At 43.2% G+C, this 20,975-nt stretch overlaps 2 protein-coding genes across 7 annotated transcripts in view; both read left to right on the top strand.

The window, feature by feature from the left end:
- The window catches only part of LOC127580315 (uncharacterized), a 93,610-nt gene extending 82,986 nt beyond the window's left edge, over nt 1-10,624 (top strand). For all 3 annotated transcript variants that reach the window (XM_052033610.1, XM_052033611.1, XM_052033612.1), the window contains 3 exons: nt 1,680-1,814; nt 9,077-9,185; nt 10,489-10,624. In XM_052033610.1, coding sequence (XP_051889570.1) covers nt 1,680-1,814; nt 9,077-9,181 — 240 coding nt within the window. In that variant the 3' untranslated portion in view covers nt 9,182-9,185; nt 10,489-10,624. The remainder of the gene's footprint in view (nt 1-1,679; nt 1,815-9,076; nt 9,186-10,488) is intronic.
- A 9,652-nt stretch (nt 10,625-20,276) lies between these two features.
- flncb (filamin C, gamma b (actin binding protein 280)) overlaps nt 20,277-20,975 on the top strand; it is a 55,165-nt gene continuing 54,466 nt past the window's right edge. For all 4 annotated transcript variants that reach the window (XM_052033398.1, XM_052033396.1, XM_052033397.1 and 1 more), the window contains exon 1: nt 20,277-20,952. In XM_052033398.1, coding sequence (XP_051889358.1) covers nt 20,616-20,952 — 337 coding nt within the window. In that variant the 5' untranslated portion in view covers nt 20,277-20,615. The remainder of the gene's footprint in view (nt 20,953-20,975) is intronic.

Raw genomic sequence — 20,975 nt, 5'->3', positions numbered from 1 at the left:
TAATTTATTTTCATTGTTTCAATTTCCATCATATAAAGCCCTATTTGTGACCACCCATTAACTTTGCTCTCTCCCTTTGCTTTTCTACTATTCCACTCATAGTTATCAGTAAGTCTCCAGTCATATCTTTGGATCCCTTACTATTCCAGTCCTCCACCTCCTTCTAACTCTCTCTCAATTTGTATCAGCCCTGCAGAGCATTCGTGTTTGCAAACTTTAACTTTGTTGGTCCATGGCTGATTTAGTCATTGAACACCAGTCTGGATGCCTACATCAAGCTTTGCCACTTCTTAAGAAAAGCTTGAAAATCACTGATAACCTCAGGTCCTTTTCTCCACCACAAAATATTTCCAGTCTAAGGCTCCTGCACCCCCGTTCACTTTAACAAGCATGGGGAGCTCACAATTTCGTTATCATAATGTCTGTACATCCTCCCTTCCTTCCACTCCATCCACATCTGAAGACATGGGGTTGGTTTCCATGAGCATGCAAATGATATTTTCGCTTCTGCATCTTCACTCCTTCTCTGTCTGTGTTGTCAGGCTGACTCTTGGCTATTCATCCTTGGAAAAACTGCTGTTTCTTCCAACTAAGCATTGGAAAGATGAAGGTCAACTCTTCTCCATTGATCTCTGCCATTATCTCTACCGATAGGCCTCAGGGCATCTGCTACAGGAATCCTCTTTGATGCCTTTGTCACCTCCTGATGTAACTATTCCAGTTCACTCCTGTAATTTTGTTTTATGTAAATTTCATCTCATTTAAAACTTTGCTCCAGAAGTATTAACCCACATCAAGATCCAATCAGCCATTACTTCCCTCTTAACTAAAAGTTCTCACCCTGTTTAAATAGCTCCATGGATTCAATTATTTGTCTCTCTCTTCTGTCTTTGATCCTCAGACTCTGTGCTTTGCCTTTCCACCCATGTTTCTTCTGTAATGTTTCCCATTATAAAGCTTATGGTTCCTACTAATCCTTCCTTTCTTCTTTAGCTTGCTGCTAATTTTTTTTCTTGCTTCACTGTGAAGCAGAATGGGAATGTTTCATTGTTAAAGTGCTGGCTGACTGGCTCTTGCTGTTGGCTGCTTTGTAAAGCCTCTGCGAGAGGACTGGCCTCCATATCTTAAGCATCTGTTTATGGAATGAATCTGTGTACTGCATTTATGTTCAGGTGAGAAGTGGCTTTGTGTACAAGAGTTAGGTCCTTGTGCAGAGTCCGTGAAAGCAGTGAGTCTTTGCACATGAGATCTGTGGGTGGAATTAGTTTGTGTACAGAATCCGTGGGATGTCTAAATAGTCTGTGTGATGGGTTCCTGGTTATCAATACAACATTACTTCTCTATATACCTCAGCTGGTTCTATTCTTCTTTCTTCTTCTCACCACATTTGAAAAGATGTAGGTTTTACAGAGCTATTACTGGCACTGCATAATTCCACTCTGCTCTACTGGATGTATAATTCAAGGTCAAAGATTCAAAGCTGGGACAAAGCCCAGAGGTCAGATGGGGAGGTTCAAAGCTCCCTGCAGGCCATTCCCAGTCTAATCATTCCGGTGCATTTGTATAAGGATGGGTTTCTCTAAGGTCTTGTGCAGAACCCAGTGCCTCACATACAAGTCTGATACCATGTCAACAAGCTGTGTGTCGCTAACAGGAGATTCTTTCTGTTGTGTGCCCAGTGTGAAGGATTAATCACTGAGCTGAGAGCGCTAGAGGAGAGATACAGGAACAGCCAACAGGAGCGCAGCCAGCTGGAGTTACAGCTCAGGCAGTTCAAGGAGGAAATCCACAAACTGAAAGGGGCTCCTTGTCAGGTAAGTTGGTGAGAGGTAAAGCATTGAGGCTGTAGGTGGGGGATAGAAGGTTACAAGACTGGAACACAACAGCAACATCATTAAGCTGCACATCTTTGCCATCCTCACAGTCAACTCCCCATTAAAATAGCCACACCTCATTTATCTGCCGTTAACAGATATATGAAGCTGAAGGAAGAGACCTGGTCCTCATCAGGAGGGCAGCATGTACTGTCCAATACACTACAGGACAATTAATGAACTTTGTTATTTTCTTACTGAACTAGTGACACCAACTGGAAGAGAACAGTGCCCTGCTAACCACCATTGGACTGGATGTGAGCAATATCTCCGCGTGAATAGATCATCCATTTATTTAAGGAATTATCCCACACATTAACAAGTGTTCCACTGAGAGTTCTTCCAGTTCCTGTTATTTGGACTGATTTATCACCTGTGTCTGCACTTTAACATGAGCTGGAGTTGGATCAAAATTTTCCTCATTATTCTGTGGGAAATTATGTGCTTTACATTGACCCTCGAATATTCTGGATAGGACCTCAGTTTATATACAGAAATGTTGGAGAGAATAGGATGGATAGAGTTCTGGTAGCAAAAGTAGAAGAACCTAATCTTACTACCATAAGAATTGACCATAATAGTCTACAAAATCAAAATACTGAAGCTGCTGGACATCTGGAAATATAAACAGGAGATACTGGAGATACTCAGCAGATCAGACAGCATCTGTGGAGAAAAAAAACAGAGCTAATGTTTCAAGTTGATGACCTCTCATTGGGCTGCAGTTTTCTATTCTCCACGTTATTATCTTTCTTTTGTTTGTGTGCGCGCATGTGTTTGTATGGACTGCAGAATGTTTCTCTTGAGAGTTAGACAATAATTCATGTTGAATTAAAGCATGGGGGAATTCTACTCTGCCCCCTATTCTTGCTACCATTTCTGTATCAAAATGCAGGCCGCCTTCAGGTATTTGAGGGTCTAAGTGAAGTACCAACTTTTCCATATAACTTTTGAAGAGGAAAAGTGTCCAGGACTAAAGCCCAGCTGATCATTTTTCCATCATACCTATAACTCCTGGCAGCTTACTGTGTGACATTTTATCAGTAGAAAGCTCCATCAAGTACTGAGCTGGGGACTTGTGTGGGAGGAGGAGGATATGTGGGAGTAATAGCATCTTCTGTTCAGAGCTAGACCTTCAGCTTGACGCGGGGATAATAAATGTGATATAACTTCTTTCTCAGTGTCATGGTTGGCTAAGTCCACCCAGGTGGAAGTGTGGGCTTTTGAACAGATATTTTGAGACTTGGTAAGTTTGTGGCCTAGATTCATCAAAGTGTAGGCAGGGATGCTGCACTAAATATTGGTTAAGTTATTGTTAAAGATGACCAAGTTCAAAGAAAGATGGACAAATGTCTTTCTTTTATGTTTTGAATAAAACATAAAATGTGTATATCCAAAATCCCAGCAGTTAATCCCTAATAGACAAAGTATCAGGAAAATATTCCCTGTCTTTCTATTGTAAAAATATAGGAAGATCACAGGAAGGCCTGCCATTGATTTTTAGGGTTAATAAAATGCTTGAGTGTGTTCACCTCTAAAACATACATCACAACCAGGGGGCACAGTTTAACGCTAAAAAAAAGATCTCATTAATTGTTAGTTGCCAACGCATCACAGGAGAACTCAGAAACTGTGTGACACTTCAACTAACTCTTGTGAGGTCAAGCATTGATGCTGGGTAACCAGAGGATATAGATTTAAGATTATTGCAAAAGATCCAGAGGAAAATTGAGGACTTTTATTTGTAGCATTTGTTTTTTTGGACTGCACTATCTGGAAGGGTGGTGGGAACAGATTCAATGCTAACTCTCACAAGTGAATGACATAAATACCTCAAAAGGAAAAGTTTGGAAGGCTATGGGCAAGAACAGGAAATAATAGGAGAGAAGAAGGTTGTCTAAGGATACAGCTGGAAAGTTGGGCAAAATGGTGACAGATGGAATTTAATCCAGACAAGTGTGAGGTAATGCACTTTGGGGAATCAAACTCTGCTGGGGCATATAGAGTAAATGGCAGGGACTTTAGTGGCACTGATATACAGAGGGACCTCGAGGTGCACTGAAAATGGTGACACAGGTGGATGGAATAGTGAAGAGTAGCGAAAGCAAATGGGATTAGCTTTGATTAGCATCACGGATAGCATGGGTAAAGTGAGCCAAAAGTGCCCGTGGTAGTGCCGTACAATTCCATGAGATTGTTCAAAGAGCTGACACAGCCTGATTGGCAGAACGGGCTCTTCTGAACAGGAAGATTCTATGAATGCAACGAGAACCTGTGCCTGGACATTTCCCTTAATGAGGAGACTAATTAATAAGCAGGAAATTGGGAAAGGACACAAAATTACAGATAAGGTTACTGGAGGGAGAAAATACAGGAGTGGAAAATTGAAAAGTGGAAAACGAGGATTTTGGAGAACTGGTAGAATTCTAGAGTGTAGGAACAAAATGACGTGAACAGAGGTCAGGTCTCATGCTCAAGGAGTCGGGGGACTGAATTGGACAGGGCTGAGGTAAGAAAAGACATGAAGTATTTATAGTTGAGGACAAGGAGCTAAAATTAAGTATGATGTATGGCAGAACTAGGCAGTCTAAGTGGTGGGCTGAATATGGAGTTTGGAACTTGACACTATTTCAGTGAGAAATCTAGATTTTGTGAGGTTTGGACCAACTTGGAAGAGGATGAAGAGAACAGCCTTTGTGGTGGAGCTGCAAGTAATGCCTTTAGTGTTTGGGCTTTTTGTTCTGACTAATTGGAGACTCGATGAGACAACTAACCGTGAGCACACATAGGTGGTTATGTGATTGACAGGATTACAATAGGTATTCAGCCAGAAATTATAAATGAGCAGAATTTAAATTATAGGTGATAATTTACCATCTTGGTGTTAAATAATTTGTTCTGATTACAATGTAATAGTGAAGGTCAATGAAAGCTCTGTGATGTGGTTTAACAAATCTATTTTTACCATTTGTGTTCATGTTTCCAGTATTCAGCTGTTTAATGATAATGCAAACAGCCCTAGCTCACTAGGTTGGACTCCTATATTGATGGATTGTTACATCTTTCTTTGAGATACTTTGCTTCTCATGGGATGTCTGTGTTATCCTGCAGTTAATTTTCTTTAATCATATGCTATTGTAATGAACTTTTCATTAATATGATCTTTATGCATTTTACTCTATCCCTCCATTCAGAAATTTGAGCTATTATCCAACAGTTGTGGCACAATTTACAAGACTTCTTTCCCTCCTTTCAGGCATCAGAGATCACAAACTTTAACAATTCTTGAATTCTATTATACTTCTGGATCTTCCACCACATTCCCACCTCCCTTCACAGTCTTATCCATTGCCACGTTTTCACTATCACTTCTGGTGTGAATGATCAGTCCTTAGCTTCATCCCCTGCACCCACCAATGAATTCTGCCACCTTCAATTGCTGCCAGTTTCTACCCTGCTCTCACTTTCATATAGCCCATTCTGACTTCCCTTACCTTTCTCAATTCTCCAATTCAGTATCCCTTACAAGCCCATGGACTCCCACAACTACCTTCAACTATCCTTGTTCAAACCCTGCTTCCTGTAAGGAATCCATTCTATTTTCCCAGTTTCTTCAGCTCAGTTGTATCTGTTCTGATGACACTTTCCATGTCAGTGCTTCTGAGATGTCTTCTTTTCTCCTTAACATGGATTTGCTTCACCCACAGTCAACAGTATTGTCAACTGCTCCTGTACCCCTACCCATACTTCTGCTCTCACCCTCTCTCCTCCCATCCTCTCTCCTTCCAGAACAAGGTTCCCTTTGTTCTTGCCTTCCAACCTATCAGCCTCCACATTCAATGGATCATCCTCTGTAATTTTCACCACCTTCAATACAATGCTATAATCAGATGCATTTCCCCTCCCCTCTCCTTATAGCATTCAGAAGTACGTGTTCCCTCTGCAAAGGTCTGGTTCACGCTTCCTTTTCCACCAACAACCACTCCCTTTATTATAAGCACCTTTCCCTGCAGCTTGCGCTTTTTCCTTTTTCTGTTCCACCATCCAAGAACCCAAATACTTCTTCCAGGTGCAAAATCTATTCCACTTATGTTGTTTTCAATTTAGAGTAGTGCATTCAATGGTCACAATGTGGTGTCATCTATATTGGGGAAAAAAACCAAATGTAGATTAAATATCAGCTTTGCAGAATACCTCCATTCACTCCATAAAGTGACCCAGTTGTTCTTCACTTTAATTCTCCATCTCATTCCCACTCTGGCATTAGCCTCTTACACTGTTTCAATATAAACTTGAAGAACTGCATCAAAACTTCCAATGAGGCATATTTCAGTCCTCAGGACATCACACTGAATTCATCAATTTCAGATAACCACCCTTTATAATTTATATCAGAAGTAGCCAGTTCTGATGAAAGGTCATCAGCCTATAATGTTTCTCTCTCTCCACAGATGCTGCCTGATCTGCTGAGTATTTTCAGCATTCTCTTTCATTTCAGATTTCCAAAAGCTGCAATATTTTGTATGTCACAAATTACACAGTTTTTTTGTTCATTATTCTGTTTTCATTTATTTCCATCTATTTCCATCTTTTCCAGAACGATCAGCTGCAATTAACAAACCTTCACCACCCTGACTCAGTTGGCATCACCACTGATTATATCAACCAATATCCCTTTCTCCACTCTATCATAGACATTCCTTTTGTTCTGTCCACCTCACCCCTTTCCCTGCAACTTAAAACATGTTTGATTTCTATCTTTTGATGAAAAGTTATTGACCTGATATGTTGACTCTGTTTCTTTCTCCATAGACACTGCTTGACCTGCTGAGTATTCCAGCATTTTCTGTTTTTATTACAAAGTTTAATTTCTATTGGATCAAATGATTAATCTTTCTAAATCTTCCGAATTTTATTCTTAATTGACTCTGCTTTTGACAAAACTGCTTCTAAAGTTTTCGATTTGTTGTAACTGTCTGGCTTGTCTACAAACGTAATCTTCCCAGAACCATCTTCAAAACTAATTTAGAGTTTGGCAAAACTTGACTTCAGCTACCTTTTAATTAAACAGTCCTTTTAATTAAAAAGGACAAATGTGGATTGTCAAGTCCATCACATAGACAGTTTACAGGGTGTCATTTAGCTAGGTAGTAATGTGTCTAAGACAAATGACCGGCAGATTGGTATTAAAACAACAATTAATGCTCCGTTCCATATTTGGAGTTGGCTGTCAGTTGCTTCCCAGGCTTGTTTCTTACGTAGTCTGACTCAGTTGCCAGATCCAGGGAGGCTGAAAAGAGACCCCCTGGAAGGTATAAGGGACTGTCAGAAAAAGGTGGAGTCCTTAATTAAAAAAAAACACCTATAAAGGGATTGTGAAAAAAGAAATGGGAGGGACTGTGTGGCAGAGACTATAAGGGGGCTCCTCATTAAAACAAAAGGGACTGAATTGGAATAGAGCTTCAAACTGGTTAAGTGTGGAAAGAAAAGGTCCATTTCTCCTCTACGGGAATATGAGAAGGCCTTTAAGGGCTGGTGTTGGAGAATAAGGCAGTATTTATGAAAGGATGCATAAGGAATGAGAGAGATTGCTGTAGTGGGGAATAAAGGAATAGGGACCCTTTAGAACAGTATTGGCAAATGTGAAGTGCTTTTGTAAAGGAGTATGAGGATGATCCTTCCAGAGGGTATAAGGGACAGTGGGAAATGAGAGGTCATGAATGGTGTAGGCTCTTGAGAAGGTGCAATAGGGCCAATATAGAGAGGTATAAAGTGCTAAGAAGGGAAAGTATGGGAAATAAAGGAATGACTGAGGAGGACACAGGGGGTTTCAGGGACTAAATGAGGGAGATCCTTCTAGAGGGTATAAAACCCTGAGTGGGTATAATAGAAAAGGTTAACCTTAAACTTAGAATGAAGTAATCCTGCAGAGTAAGAGGACATGAACTAATGTATCTGGACTATTCCTTCACACACAGTGGATTTTCACACACAGTGGATTGTGGGTAGGAAATTTGGGCCAAAGTTTCTGGAATAACTCAAGGGCCAATTAGAAGCTGAGATGGGAAGGATGATAGCTTGCTTTAGAGGGATGATCTAAATGCTCTTCTTCATCTATGAGTTGATCTGGTTGAAATTATAATCAGTGATATTAGTGTTGAAGAATTCTGCTGTTGCCTTTACTGAATTATGTCTGCTTGTCTTTGCTGGAATGAAATGTCTGTTAAATCTCAGCATGCTTCAATATTTGAAGTGTTAACAATGCTCTTTCCCTGTTCTTTCCCTTTCCCCAATTGTCTCTTACTCTATTTTACCTTTGCTCACTGTGATCCCTATTCCTTCTCACTTTCCAACCTTTCCCCTTTACTGTTACTTTCCTTTTCTGTTAATTTTCGTTATTTTTGTAATCACTGTTCTTCTTTCCATTCCTTTTATCTGATTTGGCTGCTTTTTTATTACTTTTGTTTCCCTTTGCTCTTCAAATCTCATTCATAAATATCCACAAATGTCTCCTTTTCTGATCTCTCCATCTTTCTATTTTCATTGTTCTTCTGTCTTTCTTTGTTTATTTGCCCCTACCTGCTTTAATCTTTTGATATCACAATTATATTTTCCTATTCACTGCTTTTATTTGGTTTTCTCCCTGTCCATTTCCTCTGTCACTGTCATCTTGACACCCCTCTGGTTTTGTCTATCTATATGTGTGTTTTCCTTTCACACATGTGCATGTACATGTGTGTATCCGTTTTTTCATATGCATCTGGCTCTCTGTGTGTGTTTGTATGCATGTGTACTTCTGCCTGTATCCGTGTTCCCCTATGTGTGCATTATAATGATTATATCTGTTTGTGTACCTGCCTTTATGTGGGTATATATATTTGCATGTGCATCTGTCTTTGTGTATGCCTTTGCTTTGACTTGTGTCACTGTGCTTCCGGCTCCTCTCTCTACATCTGTGTTTCATTGTTTGTCTCCTTATATGTGTATGGTTCTGCTTGCCCATCTATATCTGTGTGTGCACTCTTGATTACTTATGTTTGGATGTTTGTGTATGTGTTTCTTTGCATCTTGGCATGCCTGTCTGACTCTCACTCTGCCTGTGTCTGTCTCTGTTTTTCCTGTGTCTCCATCTCTGTTTTGCTCTCTTCCTGTCTCCTGTTCTGGCTGTCTTTGTCTATGTTCTGCCTGTCTCTCTGCCTCAGAATGCCACTTTTCCTGACCCCCCTGTGCTCTCCTTGCCTGTGATAGGACTGGTTATACTGATGGCCATGCTGTGGTGCTGGTGGGCTGAGACCTCCCGGCATTGACCAGGTACTGACATTTCACATTTTATTATCTTTGTGAACATATTAGCAAATTTGGGTTTGGTGGATTACATTTTGACAGTCATGGGGATAGAGTGATTAGACTAGGTCAAAGTTAGGGACTAAGATACAGTGTGAAGTTAAACTAGCTGGGGCTCACAAGGGAAAAACACATTCTCTGCACATTTTTCAGTTGGATGTCATTTAACCATAGCTAGAAATCAATTAAGGTAATTTAGGAATAGGATTTCTGGGTGATTCTTTTTCCTTCTTTAATCCAAGACACACAGGGCAGTGATCAGGAACAAGAACTCTGGGTGATTTCTCTTTTCTCTACAGTGGGACTCTGGACAGTAATAAGGAGCAGGAATGTTGGCTGATTAACCTTCTCTCTAACCCAGTGGATCCAGGGCAGAGATTTACAGCAGCAACCATGCCTATTTTCCCCTCTAACCCAGGGACTGTAATGACCCTGTTGCTCTCCTCGGCTTCAGCAGCTTCGGGACAGATGAGATAGATTAAACTGGGATTGCTGTGCTGTAAAAGTTTACTTCTGCCCAGGCCCCTTATTCACTCACTCAGCCTCTTTCATTGCCGTTGTGTAGTGATCGTGCTGTGTGTATCATGTTGTGACAGCTGTTTGAGATTAAAGCATATCGCTGTCTCTCTGCCTGATTTATAACTCTATGAAATAAACCCTCTCTGAACAGTGCAAGTGTCTCTTTGCCCGAAGGCTGGTGTTCCCCACAAAGCAGATTAATTGCTTTAATTCACCTGGTGCAAGTTCCAGGTCTCCTGAGGAGGGGGAATTAGAAAGAAATGGGAATTCTGCAGTTTCGCAGGGAAACTGAGCAGGGCAGTAGAAGAGGTGGGAGGAGAACCTGATGGGGTGTGGACTGTAATCCATGCAAAGGGCGGGGGGGGAGGGGCAGAGTTTATTGTGATAGATGCAGAAGGAAGGTTAAGAAATGTGTAGCCCACCCCCCCCTCCCCCCCCAATATGTAGGGAGGTTCTGGTGAGGTTGGGGGCGGTTGGATGGGGGGAGCGGTGTGGGGTGGGGCTGGGTGTTGTTCAAATATAGCATTACACTGGGGAAGGAACAGAATTGACTGGGAATGCAACGTTGAAAAAAATCACCAATCACTTTCACAGGGAGAGCCCTGAAAAATAATCTGCACTGTATTAACAGACTGTGTGAGGCAGAGTGCTGTTAATGGAGAGAAGGGAGGGAGAGGCAGGCAGCACAGAGACAGTTAGAGTTACAGCTGGAATTTATCTGTGACCTTTTGCTGCTTTTTTCCCTGTACAGAGTCGAACTGGAGTGTGGATTCCATTAGAGCTGATGGTTATTGCTACAGCTGGTCATTCTTCCATATATCAGCCTCACTCTCGACTTCTCAACAACCAGAATGTGTTTGTTCCATTCCCTCCTTCGCCCTCCTCTCTCCCTATCCCCACCTCCCCACACCCCTCATATTCTCCTCCACTCAACCGTGCCCTCTCATTGCTTTCTCCCACTCCTCTCAGTTCTCCCTTTCCCCAACTCCTTCCTCCTCTACTCTCGTCTCCCCACCCAACGGCCCAGCTTTTCTCCTCCTTCCTCTCCTCCCCTTCTACCATCTTCTCCATTCCGTCTCGTCACTCCTTCCCTTTCTTCTCCTCTCTATCACATTCTCTCCCTTTCTCCACTCATTCTCTTCCATTCTACCCTATTGCTCTCATTCCATTCCCCATCCCCTTACTGCCCTTCCATTCCCTTATCCTCCTCCCCTCTCTATCCCAATCATCCTTCCGTGTTTATTCTTCTTCCTTGGTCCCCATCCCCACTCCTTCTCCTCACTTCTTTCCCTGTCACCTTTTCACACCTCTTCCTCACTCTCATCTCTTTCCCAATGTCTTACCCCTGTCCCCTCACTTCCACCCACATTTTCCCCTTAACTCTTCTCTTCCCCGCCACATCTTCCCCACACCCCTTTCCCCAGCCCTAAACCCTTCCACTTTCCTTCCACCCCTATCCCTCATCTCTTCCCTCCTTTCTACCATCTCTTCCTTCTCACCTCTTATTCCCTCACTTCTCTTGCCTCTATGTCCGATTTCCCCCACCTCTTTCCTCACCTCTTCTGTCTGCTTCATTTCTTCCCTTCCAACTTCCCCTTGGTTTCTAAGACTGAGTTTTTGCCTGCTCTTTCTCTCAGTGTTCTGTCCTCCTGTCCTGGGAATGCTGCTGTACATACCAGCCCATCTGGAATTTCTGAACCCACATGTGCACTGCACACAGATCTTTATCTCTTTTCTCTGGCAATATTGGGTGAAAGCGTCTCTAAATACAGAATGAAATGAACAGCAGCTGCCCACGAGGCACTCCGGAGCTGGGTGGAGTCAGAGATCCTGTGCATGAGTTAACAGAAACTTCAATATCGGGGTTATAACCAGGGCTCTCAGAAGGTTCAGACCTTTTGATGAACTACCATGTATAGAGAGACCCACACGTCAATACACCACCATGTATATTGATAATCTGCAACATTTTCTGGTGGACTTTGGGCAATTATTCTGGTTTGCGATCAACTGACCCTCAGTGATAAATGGATTATCCTTCACTTTCTGAATATGTGTCACCAACTGATCCTCAGCCAATGACTGACACACTATGATCGATTGGTCAATGATAGATTGTCAGTGAGTGACCAAATCTCAGTGATTGACGAAATCTGAGCGAGTAACTCATCTTCAGTGAAAGAGCAGTGACCAAACTAGTGACTGACTGACTTTCAGTGATTGACTGATCTCAGCGAGTGACCCATCCTCAGAGTATGACTGACCCTTTGGGGGTATCCAACCCTCAGCAAGTGACTGAGCCTAAGTGTTTAACTACCTTTACTAATTGACCCTCAGCGAGTGAGCAACCATCAGCAAATCACTAAGACTCCATCAGTAACTGATCATCTGTGAGATATTGACCTTAATGATTAAAATCCTCAGCAAGTGACTGATTTTTCCAGAAGGGACCGTGAGTGGCTGATCCTCATTGAGTGACTGACCTCAGTAATTGACCAACTCTCAGCAAGTGTTTGATCCTTTAGCAAGTGACTGATTCTTAGCAAAGGAGCAGCCCTCAGTGATTAACCAGTCTCAATGGACGACCATCCCTCTGCAATCAACCAGCCTCAATGAATGACTATCCCTCAGCGATTGACCAACCCACAGCACTGACCAACTGACAGTGATTGACATTGTCAGTGAAAGACAAACCCTGAGTGAGTCCCAGCCCTCAGAGTAACTGACCCTCAGCAATCCTCAGCGAGTCACTGACCTTCAGCAAGTTGAATGATCCTCGGTGACTGAGTGATCTTTAGGGAGACTGATCCCTACCAAATAGCAAATCCTTAGTGAGTAACTAGCCCTCAGTGACTGAGTGATTGGCACTCAGTAAGTGACTGATTCTTAGTGAACAACGAACTCTGAGCAAGTGGTTGGCCCTTAGTGATTGAATAACCCTCAGTCAGTGGCTGACGTTCAGTGAGTTCAAACCTTCAATGATCAACTGATCTCAATGACTGACAGTAACTCATCCTCAGCTTATGAGTGAGGACGCTTGGAGGTACTGATCCTCAGTGAGTGAATGATCCTCGGAATGACTGACCTTCAGTGAGTGAGAACGCTCGGAGAGACTGATCCTCAGTGAGTGAATGACCCTCAGAATAACTGATCTTTAGTGAGTGAGGACACTTGGAGAGACTGATCTCTAGTAAGTGAGGACACTGGGAGACTGATCCTTGTGAGTGAGTGACCCTTGGAGAGACTGATCCTCAGTGTGAATGGATTCTTGGAACGACTGATCCTCATCGAGTAAATGATGCTCAAGTGTGAGGATCCTTGGGGAAACTGATCTTCAGTTTCCAGTCAGACAATTGAGGGTCCTCATAAATGCAGAAATCCACATAATGATTGATATCTTCAGTGAGTGGCATGCCCTCAGAAAATGATCAGTCCTCAATGAGTGACAGAACTTCAATGAGTGTCTCACCCTCTGCAAGTAACCAACCACCTGACTTCGTCATTAACTAGCTGACCCTCAGCAAGTGATTTATCCAACGTAAGTGTCCAGTGCTCAGTGCTACCAGTCCTTAGTGAATGGATGACTCTCAGCAAGTGATCAATTTTCCTAAGTTACCAGTCCTCAGTGAGTGGGTGACCTCAGTGAATGACCAACCTTACTGAGTGGCCACCCTCGGCGATTATGTGATCTCAACAAGTGGATGTTCCTCATCTTGTGACTGACTCTCATCAATTGACCAATCCTCAGTGAATAACAGACCCTCCATCAGTGACTGACATCATCAACTGATAAACTCCCAGGGAGTGATTGACTGTTCCAAAATGAGTGACTGATTCTCAGTGACTGACCACATCTCTGAGCGATCTCATCTCAGCGAGTGACCGAGCCTCAGCAAGTGACTGATCCTCAGTGAGTGACCGATCTTCAGCAAGTGACTGACCCGTTGTGAGTGACCAACCTAGGTGAGTGACTGATCCTCAGCGAGTGACTGACCCATTGTGAGTGACTGATTCTCAGTGAGTGACCAACCTAGGTGAGTGACCAATCCTCAGCGAGTGACCAAACCTCAGCGTGTTATTGATCCTTAGTGAATGACTGATTCTCAGCAAGTTACTGACCATTAGTGAGTGACCGATTCTCAGTGAATGATCCTCAGTAAGTGACCGATATCCTCAGCAAGTGAATGATTCTCAGAGCGACTGATTGGCAGTGAATGACGACCTTCAGTGAGTGTTCGAACCTCAGCAAACACTCAGCAATATTTCCACAATTATTGAGCAGCCCTCAGCCAGTGATCATCTCTCAGTGATTGACTGATGTCAGCAAGTGCTGATCCTCAGTGATTAACTAACTTCAATGATTAACCAACCCTCGGTGAGTGACTGACCCTAACTGAGAGATTGACCTCAGTAAATGACTGACCCTTAGTGAGGGATCGACTCTTACTGACTGAGTTTCTTCATTTGGTACCTGGTGAATGCTCTGGATGGTTATCAACTGATTGCTGGACTTTGGGTTGCCCTTAGCCTCTTTATACTTGGTGGTGCCCCTTTGGTAGTGGGTGTTTGACAGTTTGGGCATGTTGATGGCACTTAGAAGATTGCCATTTTGAGCTAGCAGAGTCATTCTTGTTAATTCACAGATATTGAGCATTACAGATGGAGTTATGGTCCGGTTGGGCTGTATTGCATCATCACCTGCACCAGCCCTATTCTGCTGTAGTTTATATGAAAATAAAGCCAGTAGTCATATCACTATTAAATCCCTTCTTTGGGAGAATATTTCCAGTTTATATAATTTCACTTCATAATCCAGTCCCTCCATCCCCTTTGTCATCCTGGTAGCTCCCTTCTGTACCCTTGCAGTACCTTTTAGCACTTTGTTGACCAAAAATGTTCACAATCTCTCAGTGGGATTGCACAATAATCTCTGAAGAAACAGAAGAGCCTTACTATTTTAGGTCACCATTTAATACATCACAACATCTGATTTACTTTACTCACAGCACTGAAATCATCTCCCATTTATTATCACATGACCCCCAACTTGCTTTCATTTTTTATGCACATTAGTTTCTTTCCAATGAAGTCTCCTTACTATTTTGTCTCAGTGTGAAGTGGTTTGCATTTTCTAAAGTGAATGTCACCCACCCAATTCTCAGCTATCCTTAGAATTCCTTTACCTTGTCACTTCCATAATCAGACAGTGTATTTGTGATCTCTCGATCCAAATGTTCAATATAAGTATTATTACAGTTTAGGTATCAACATAGAAACATTATATTCACTAATGTACGGTATGTTATTTAAATATTACACATGAATGCTATACCCAGTAACACAGTCTACTATGTACTATACGTGAGTGTTATATGCAATAGCACATGATGTGGTGTAAAGTGTACAACATATAAAATAATGTACACAAGCAATATACCCGGTAACATAAGAACTTATATATACAGGTGCATTTTGAGAGGAAGCAATACACAGACCAATGCCAGTTTTCTTGAGGTATGTAGAATGTTTTCATTTTGAGTTGGTCTGCTGCTCATTGACGATTCCAGGAACCTGAGGATAGGTTTTGATTCTAGAATGCATGGGAGACCTGGGAACCCTCTTTCTGATTGCACAAATTGCAGCAGTCAATGGACATCATGGAACTGGTGCTTTGCCTGATCCATTATCGTACATGCTGTTTGAATATATAAACTGCAATTGCCGAAGTTCAGATGGAGCATTGTCTCCCATGCGAAGAGGAATGCACCTGAAGCAGCAGCATGAGCCCTCTCAGAAAAATAAGAGACAATCTTGAACATCAAGGGATAGTGCTACCATCAACCAACAGCTTCACTGGCAGCAGATTGAGGTACCTAGTGTCAATCATCCTTCTCCTCAACTACACTGCTCTGTAATGAGACTGTTATATTTCTGCAAACCCCTGCCCTAGCACCAGAAACATTTGACACACAGCACCCAGAAAGTTTCTCTTCAAGCAATACTGCTGATTTACCCCTAACCATTATACAATCATTGGGAGGGGGCCCTTACATACTCAAATCATTCATTCCTGCAAAACCCCAGTGCTTATGGTTTCCAATTCCTATCTGTTGTGTGCTCTGAATCAATCCAGTGTGATTCAGTGTAATTATCCTAGAAAACAGAATTATGTTATCAAGCAGCTCCTGTAAAGAAGTCGGCTCTACAGCATAGGCAGAATGTACCCAGGTACTTCTTTGTGAACATAACTTTCTATTCAGCTGCTCATTTGGCCAGTTTGTCTTCACATAGAGTTGGGGGTCAGAGTTGCTGGGGAGGGTGGTTCTGTGAGAAGGGTTAGATCTAATTGAGCATGTTACTATTCAGGTGGACAGCACTTTTACCCCTTTTGCTAGCACCCATTCTGGGTGAACAGACTCAATACCAGCAATGATGTTATGCAGTTCACTTCCATCTTTACATTTTGGCCAAAATCTTTACCAGTTAACTTAGTAGTTGGCAGCTTAAGGCCTGTTAGGCAATGAGGAAGAATGCTCAGGGTGGTGCTGCAGATATCTTTCCACTACTAATTGTTCCTTTCCTGAGCACCTCATCTGTATCCAAATGCAAGAAACACCTTAAATTGCCCAGTGACTCTGCAATCACTTGTGTTCTGGAACCACTTGTCTTTCAGAGGTGGTTAGGTGGATAGGATCATGAGCTCAACATCTGTAGAGGAAGTAACCTGATGTGTGCCTGTTTCTCTGGCAATGTCTGCTCTCTGCTCAGTATGGAGAGGGTGAGTGGTGAGATTGAGGGAAACTAAGATAGTGGGAATAGCATGGGATTGATGCAGGAGAAACAGAGTGGAATGCAACAATTGGTTTGGATTGAAATGGGACTATGAGGAAAGTTAGAATAGTTTGGGGAAAAAGGATAATGGAGAGAATAAGGCAATGGGATGAGCTTGGAATTGATATGGGACTTTGGTGAGAGAATGGAGTAGGAGGATTAGTTTGGGGTATATATGGGACAATGGTGAGTTTGAGACAGTGGGATTAGTTTTGCATTGATAAAGGATTTTGGGGAAAGAGCAGGACAATGGGATTAATTTGAGATTGATACTAGACACTGGGAAACGGCAGGTCAGTGTGATTGGATGGTTACAGGATAGTGTGAGGCAGTGAGATTAATTTTAGATTGATAACAGATGATGGGGAGGTGGCAGAAGAGAAGGATTAGGTTGGATTTGCTCTAGGAAGATGAGAGACATAGATGACTGCCCTATTGTGCTGTGAATTTCAAGATCTTGGATATGTCTTTTGTCGGTCCCATGTTTTTGGATCTAGAATGCCACACTACAGCTACCCCACAGAAATAAGGAGTGGAGGCACTCAATTTGTGTTGAATTACCTACATTTTGGAAGTAACCAATTTTTGGAAGTATTCAATTTTCATCCCTAAAAATTGTTCTAAAGGCTATTTGATATTTGATACAATGCTTGAGTTTAGACATCTACAAATGCCTGATTTAATATAGTGTCTTTAATGTAGTAGAATATCCCAAGGCACTTCCCAGGAGCATTTTTGAAGAAATATTTGATTACAAGCTGCGTGAGCAAGAAAGCAGATATCCAAAAGGTTGGTCAAATAAGTTGTTTTTAAGGATTTTCTTAGAGAAAAAGGTAGATGAACAAAAGCCAGAGATTGTGGCCCAGTAGGGAAGTACTATTAATATATGACAAAGAAAATTGGAGCTGCACAAGATTAGAATTGGAGAAATGTAGAAATTTATGAGGGGTATAGTGATGGACAGGATGATTGATCTTCATTCTTTGCCCTCTGATCACTGACTCGCCCAGCTGCCATCTGTCTCATGTTATAAATGTTGTATAACTATTCCTGCAGATAATTTGATTGGTATTGAATTTAAGAAATAATTTTCTTTGTAAAATGATGTAAAGTGAGTTATTGGAAAGAAGGAACCTGCTTTTGAGGATCCTTCTTTCTCTTTATATTGTACAGCTTTGTGACATTGTCAGTTGACCTATTTACTCATTTATTGACATACTCCTGGTTAGCTGCTCTAGGAGTAGATCAAACTAAGGGAGGAATGAGAAGATTAGCTGTGTGCAGTACCAGCTTGCTTTCCTTTCACCTTTGTTTTCACTTTCATATTTTAACTTTAACCTGTGCACCGAGCCTCAGACCCTTTGGGCCAGAAATGAAGGATGCTTTAAGTTGTACAAATTTCCCTTTGTTGTTTTCCTGGGGCCATGCTTCCCATGAAGATAACAATCAGTGATCTGCTGTTAAGCAGGAGGTTGCATTTGGTTAGAAGGCAACAGCACCATCCGCACTTGAAACCCAGTTTCAGGACATCTCCCAGATAGAGATGGGGTTCTAGGGCATCTTGGGCTTTCACAAAAGAGATGGGTTCCTTAGGAATCTAGGACTCCAGGCCCCACTTCTGTCCAGAGTCTTGAGCAGTAGTGACTCCTCCCTGAGGCCCTAGGGGATACTGACTCCACATAAGCCAGAAGTGGGGATCCAGAGATCCTGCTGCCCCATTTCCTAGACACTGAAGAATTCTTTTGGATTTCTTGACAGTCCAGCCCTTGAGAGATGGGATCCCATGATGTCAAAGGGCATCAGTAATGGGATCCAGCAGAATACTGGCCCTGAAGAAAGATGGAATCCCATTATATCCAAGGTCTTCCCCAGTGATAAGGTCTCATGGAGTTCTAACCATTCCAGAGAATGAAATGAGATCCAGGAGAGATGGGATCTTTGACCCCACTTCTGCCCAAACCAGAGATGGGCTCTCATTGAATCCTGGGCATCTCTTCAAGAGATCATAGTCAGTGTCCATTGGAGTCCTGTCCACACCCAGAGATGGGAACCAGCAGACCTAGGATTCCCCTGAGATGGGGCTGATTAAGTTGTGCTGCTCACCTCCCTGAGATTCGATTGCAATGATACCCCTATCCCAAAGGCTGGTTTTAAAGGGCCTTGCTCCAAAATACAGCTCTTAGCAGGCTTGTTTCCCCTCTCCCTAACCTCCCACAGATGTGGGATACCAGGGTGTCCTGTCTTTCAGGGATGGTATTGTAGAGTCAACATCTATCTACCAGAGATGGGGTACAAAAGTTCTGGCCCCTTAGCAATGTCTCACTGCCTGCTGTACTTCATTATCAGATAATATGGCTCTGTTCATTTGTTGCTGGAGCTGTGTTGAGTGGAATGTATTTTGCTTATCAATGTTTTAATATTAAATACATTTGAAATTGATAAAATGGTTCATTTTTCTATGTTCTGAAGAGCATTGAGGATCTGGTACTCTCTGATAATAACAGAATAATGATCCCAATAATAACATCACTCTGAAAGGACAGAACAGGTGAGATGGGCTATTCGACAGGTGATAGTGAGAAATTAGAACAGGTGAGAATGTGAAATCGGCATCTGTTCTGGGATCTTAGTCCAAACAGAAAGATTTACTGGCTTGGAGATGGAGGGTAAATTGGGTCTGACACAGGAAATGTGAGTCAGATACTGATCGGGGACCAGAGGGTCAATGGAGATGATTAGAGATCCCAGCATTGGTCTATGAGGAATGTCACACACAGCTCATCCAACTAATTCAGAAGCTGATGGCTTGTGAGGCACCTTTAAGTTATGGAGGAAAACAGATTTAATTACTTTAATAAACTGAAAGGCGGTGTTGCTGGAGCTTTCGATAGTGGGTTGTTACATTGCTGAGTGATGATGCCTAGCCCCTGGCAGTGATGCCTTGTGCTAAATGCGATCAATGAGGACATGCATACAGCTATTCTTGGAGGGGGGCAGAAATAAATGAGTAAAAATTAACCTCTTATTTTAACACTGACCCTAAGATGCTCAGAAATAGTAACTGAGCTCAGTGGATATGGGGCTCCTCTTGGCTTCCTCTTGGGGGGTGGGGTGGCTGAGGGGGTGTTGGAGAGGTTGGGGGAGAACAATGTAAAATATGTTCGGGAAAGTTTATCCATTCAATGGGATAGGAGCCTAGATTAATCCCTCCCTCTAAGAATGAACGGAAGTGGAAAAGGGCCAGATTAACCCTTATCTAGAGAGGTAACCTGGGGAGAGGTAACCCATTGAATACAAAAGAGTGGTGGAGGGGATAACCATCTCCCTCCCATGGAGAGTTTACCCACATTTGTAATCCTTTCTCCTGGGGAGCAACCCCATTGAATGGGAAAGGCAAGTTAATCCTTCCGTGGAAAGTTAGCAATTGAAAGAGTGGAGTTGGGGCAAATTAACTCATTGAATACAGTGGGAGAGGTGCAGGTTAACCGACTCTCCTCTCCCAGCAAGTTAACCCATTGACTACCCTGTGGGTGGCGACTCCCTGCCACAGAAGAGTTGATTAACTCATAGAATAAACTGGGAGGGCCCAGGATCGCCCCCTTCTCTGGAAAGCTCATCTACCGAACACACTGGGAGGAGTTTGATTAACCCATTCCTCCCTCGAACACTTATTGTTCTAAAAATAGGGCCGGAGTGAGCGGCGCTGCCCAATGAGCGGGACGACTATGATTAGCCCCGCTAGCGGGCGGGGCGGGTCGCCGCGGGCCGGGAGCAGTTGATTCGGTGCGGGGTTTATATGGGCATGGCCTCGGGATTCCTGGCGATCCTGGGCTCTGACGTGAACTCGGAGCAGCCGTCGCTTATTAAAAAGTGCGGCTGGGTTGGGAGCGCTATCATTCGGCGAGAGGGAGCCGAGGAGAGTAGCCTTCGGGCGGTGTGGGCAGTGCTGAGAAGAGGCAAACGCGGACGCCTCAGCTGACGGCAGCGGACTCGAGCACACTTCGGCAAAGTTTGGGCAAAGTTTCGGAGCCCCGTCCCGTCACAGCAATGGATCAACAAGGACTAGCCACCAACGGCCAGGACGACGCCGAGATGCCGGCAACCGAGAAGGACCTGGCGGAGGACGCGCCCTGGAAGAAGATCCAGCAGAACACGTTCACCCGCTGGTGCAACGAGCACCTCAAGTGTGTGAACAAGCGGATCGGCGACCTGCAGAAGGACCTCAGCGACGGCCTGAGGCTGATCGCCCTTCTCGAGGTCCTGAGCCAGAAGAAGATGTACAGAAAGTACCACTCGCGGCCCAATTTCCGTCAGATGAAGCTGGAGAACGTGTCGGTAGCCCTGGAGTTCCTGGACAGAGAGCGGATTAAACTAGTCTCTATCGGTAGGAGCACGTCTGCCCCGTCG

This window comes from Pristis pectinata, chromosome 19 (genome assembly GCF_009764475.1).
Source record: "Pristis pectinata isolate sPriPec2 chromosome 19, sPriPec2.1.pri, whole genome shotgun sequence".
Classification (NCBI taxonomy): domain Eukaryota; kingdom Metazoa; phylum Chordata; class Chondrichthyes; order Rhinopristiformes; family Pristidae; genus Pristis; species Pristis pectinata.
This window is presented reverse-complemented; position numbering and strand designations above follow the sequence as displayed.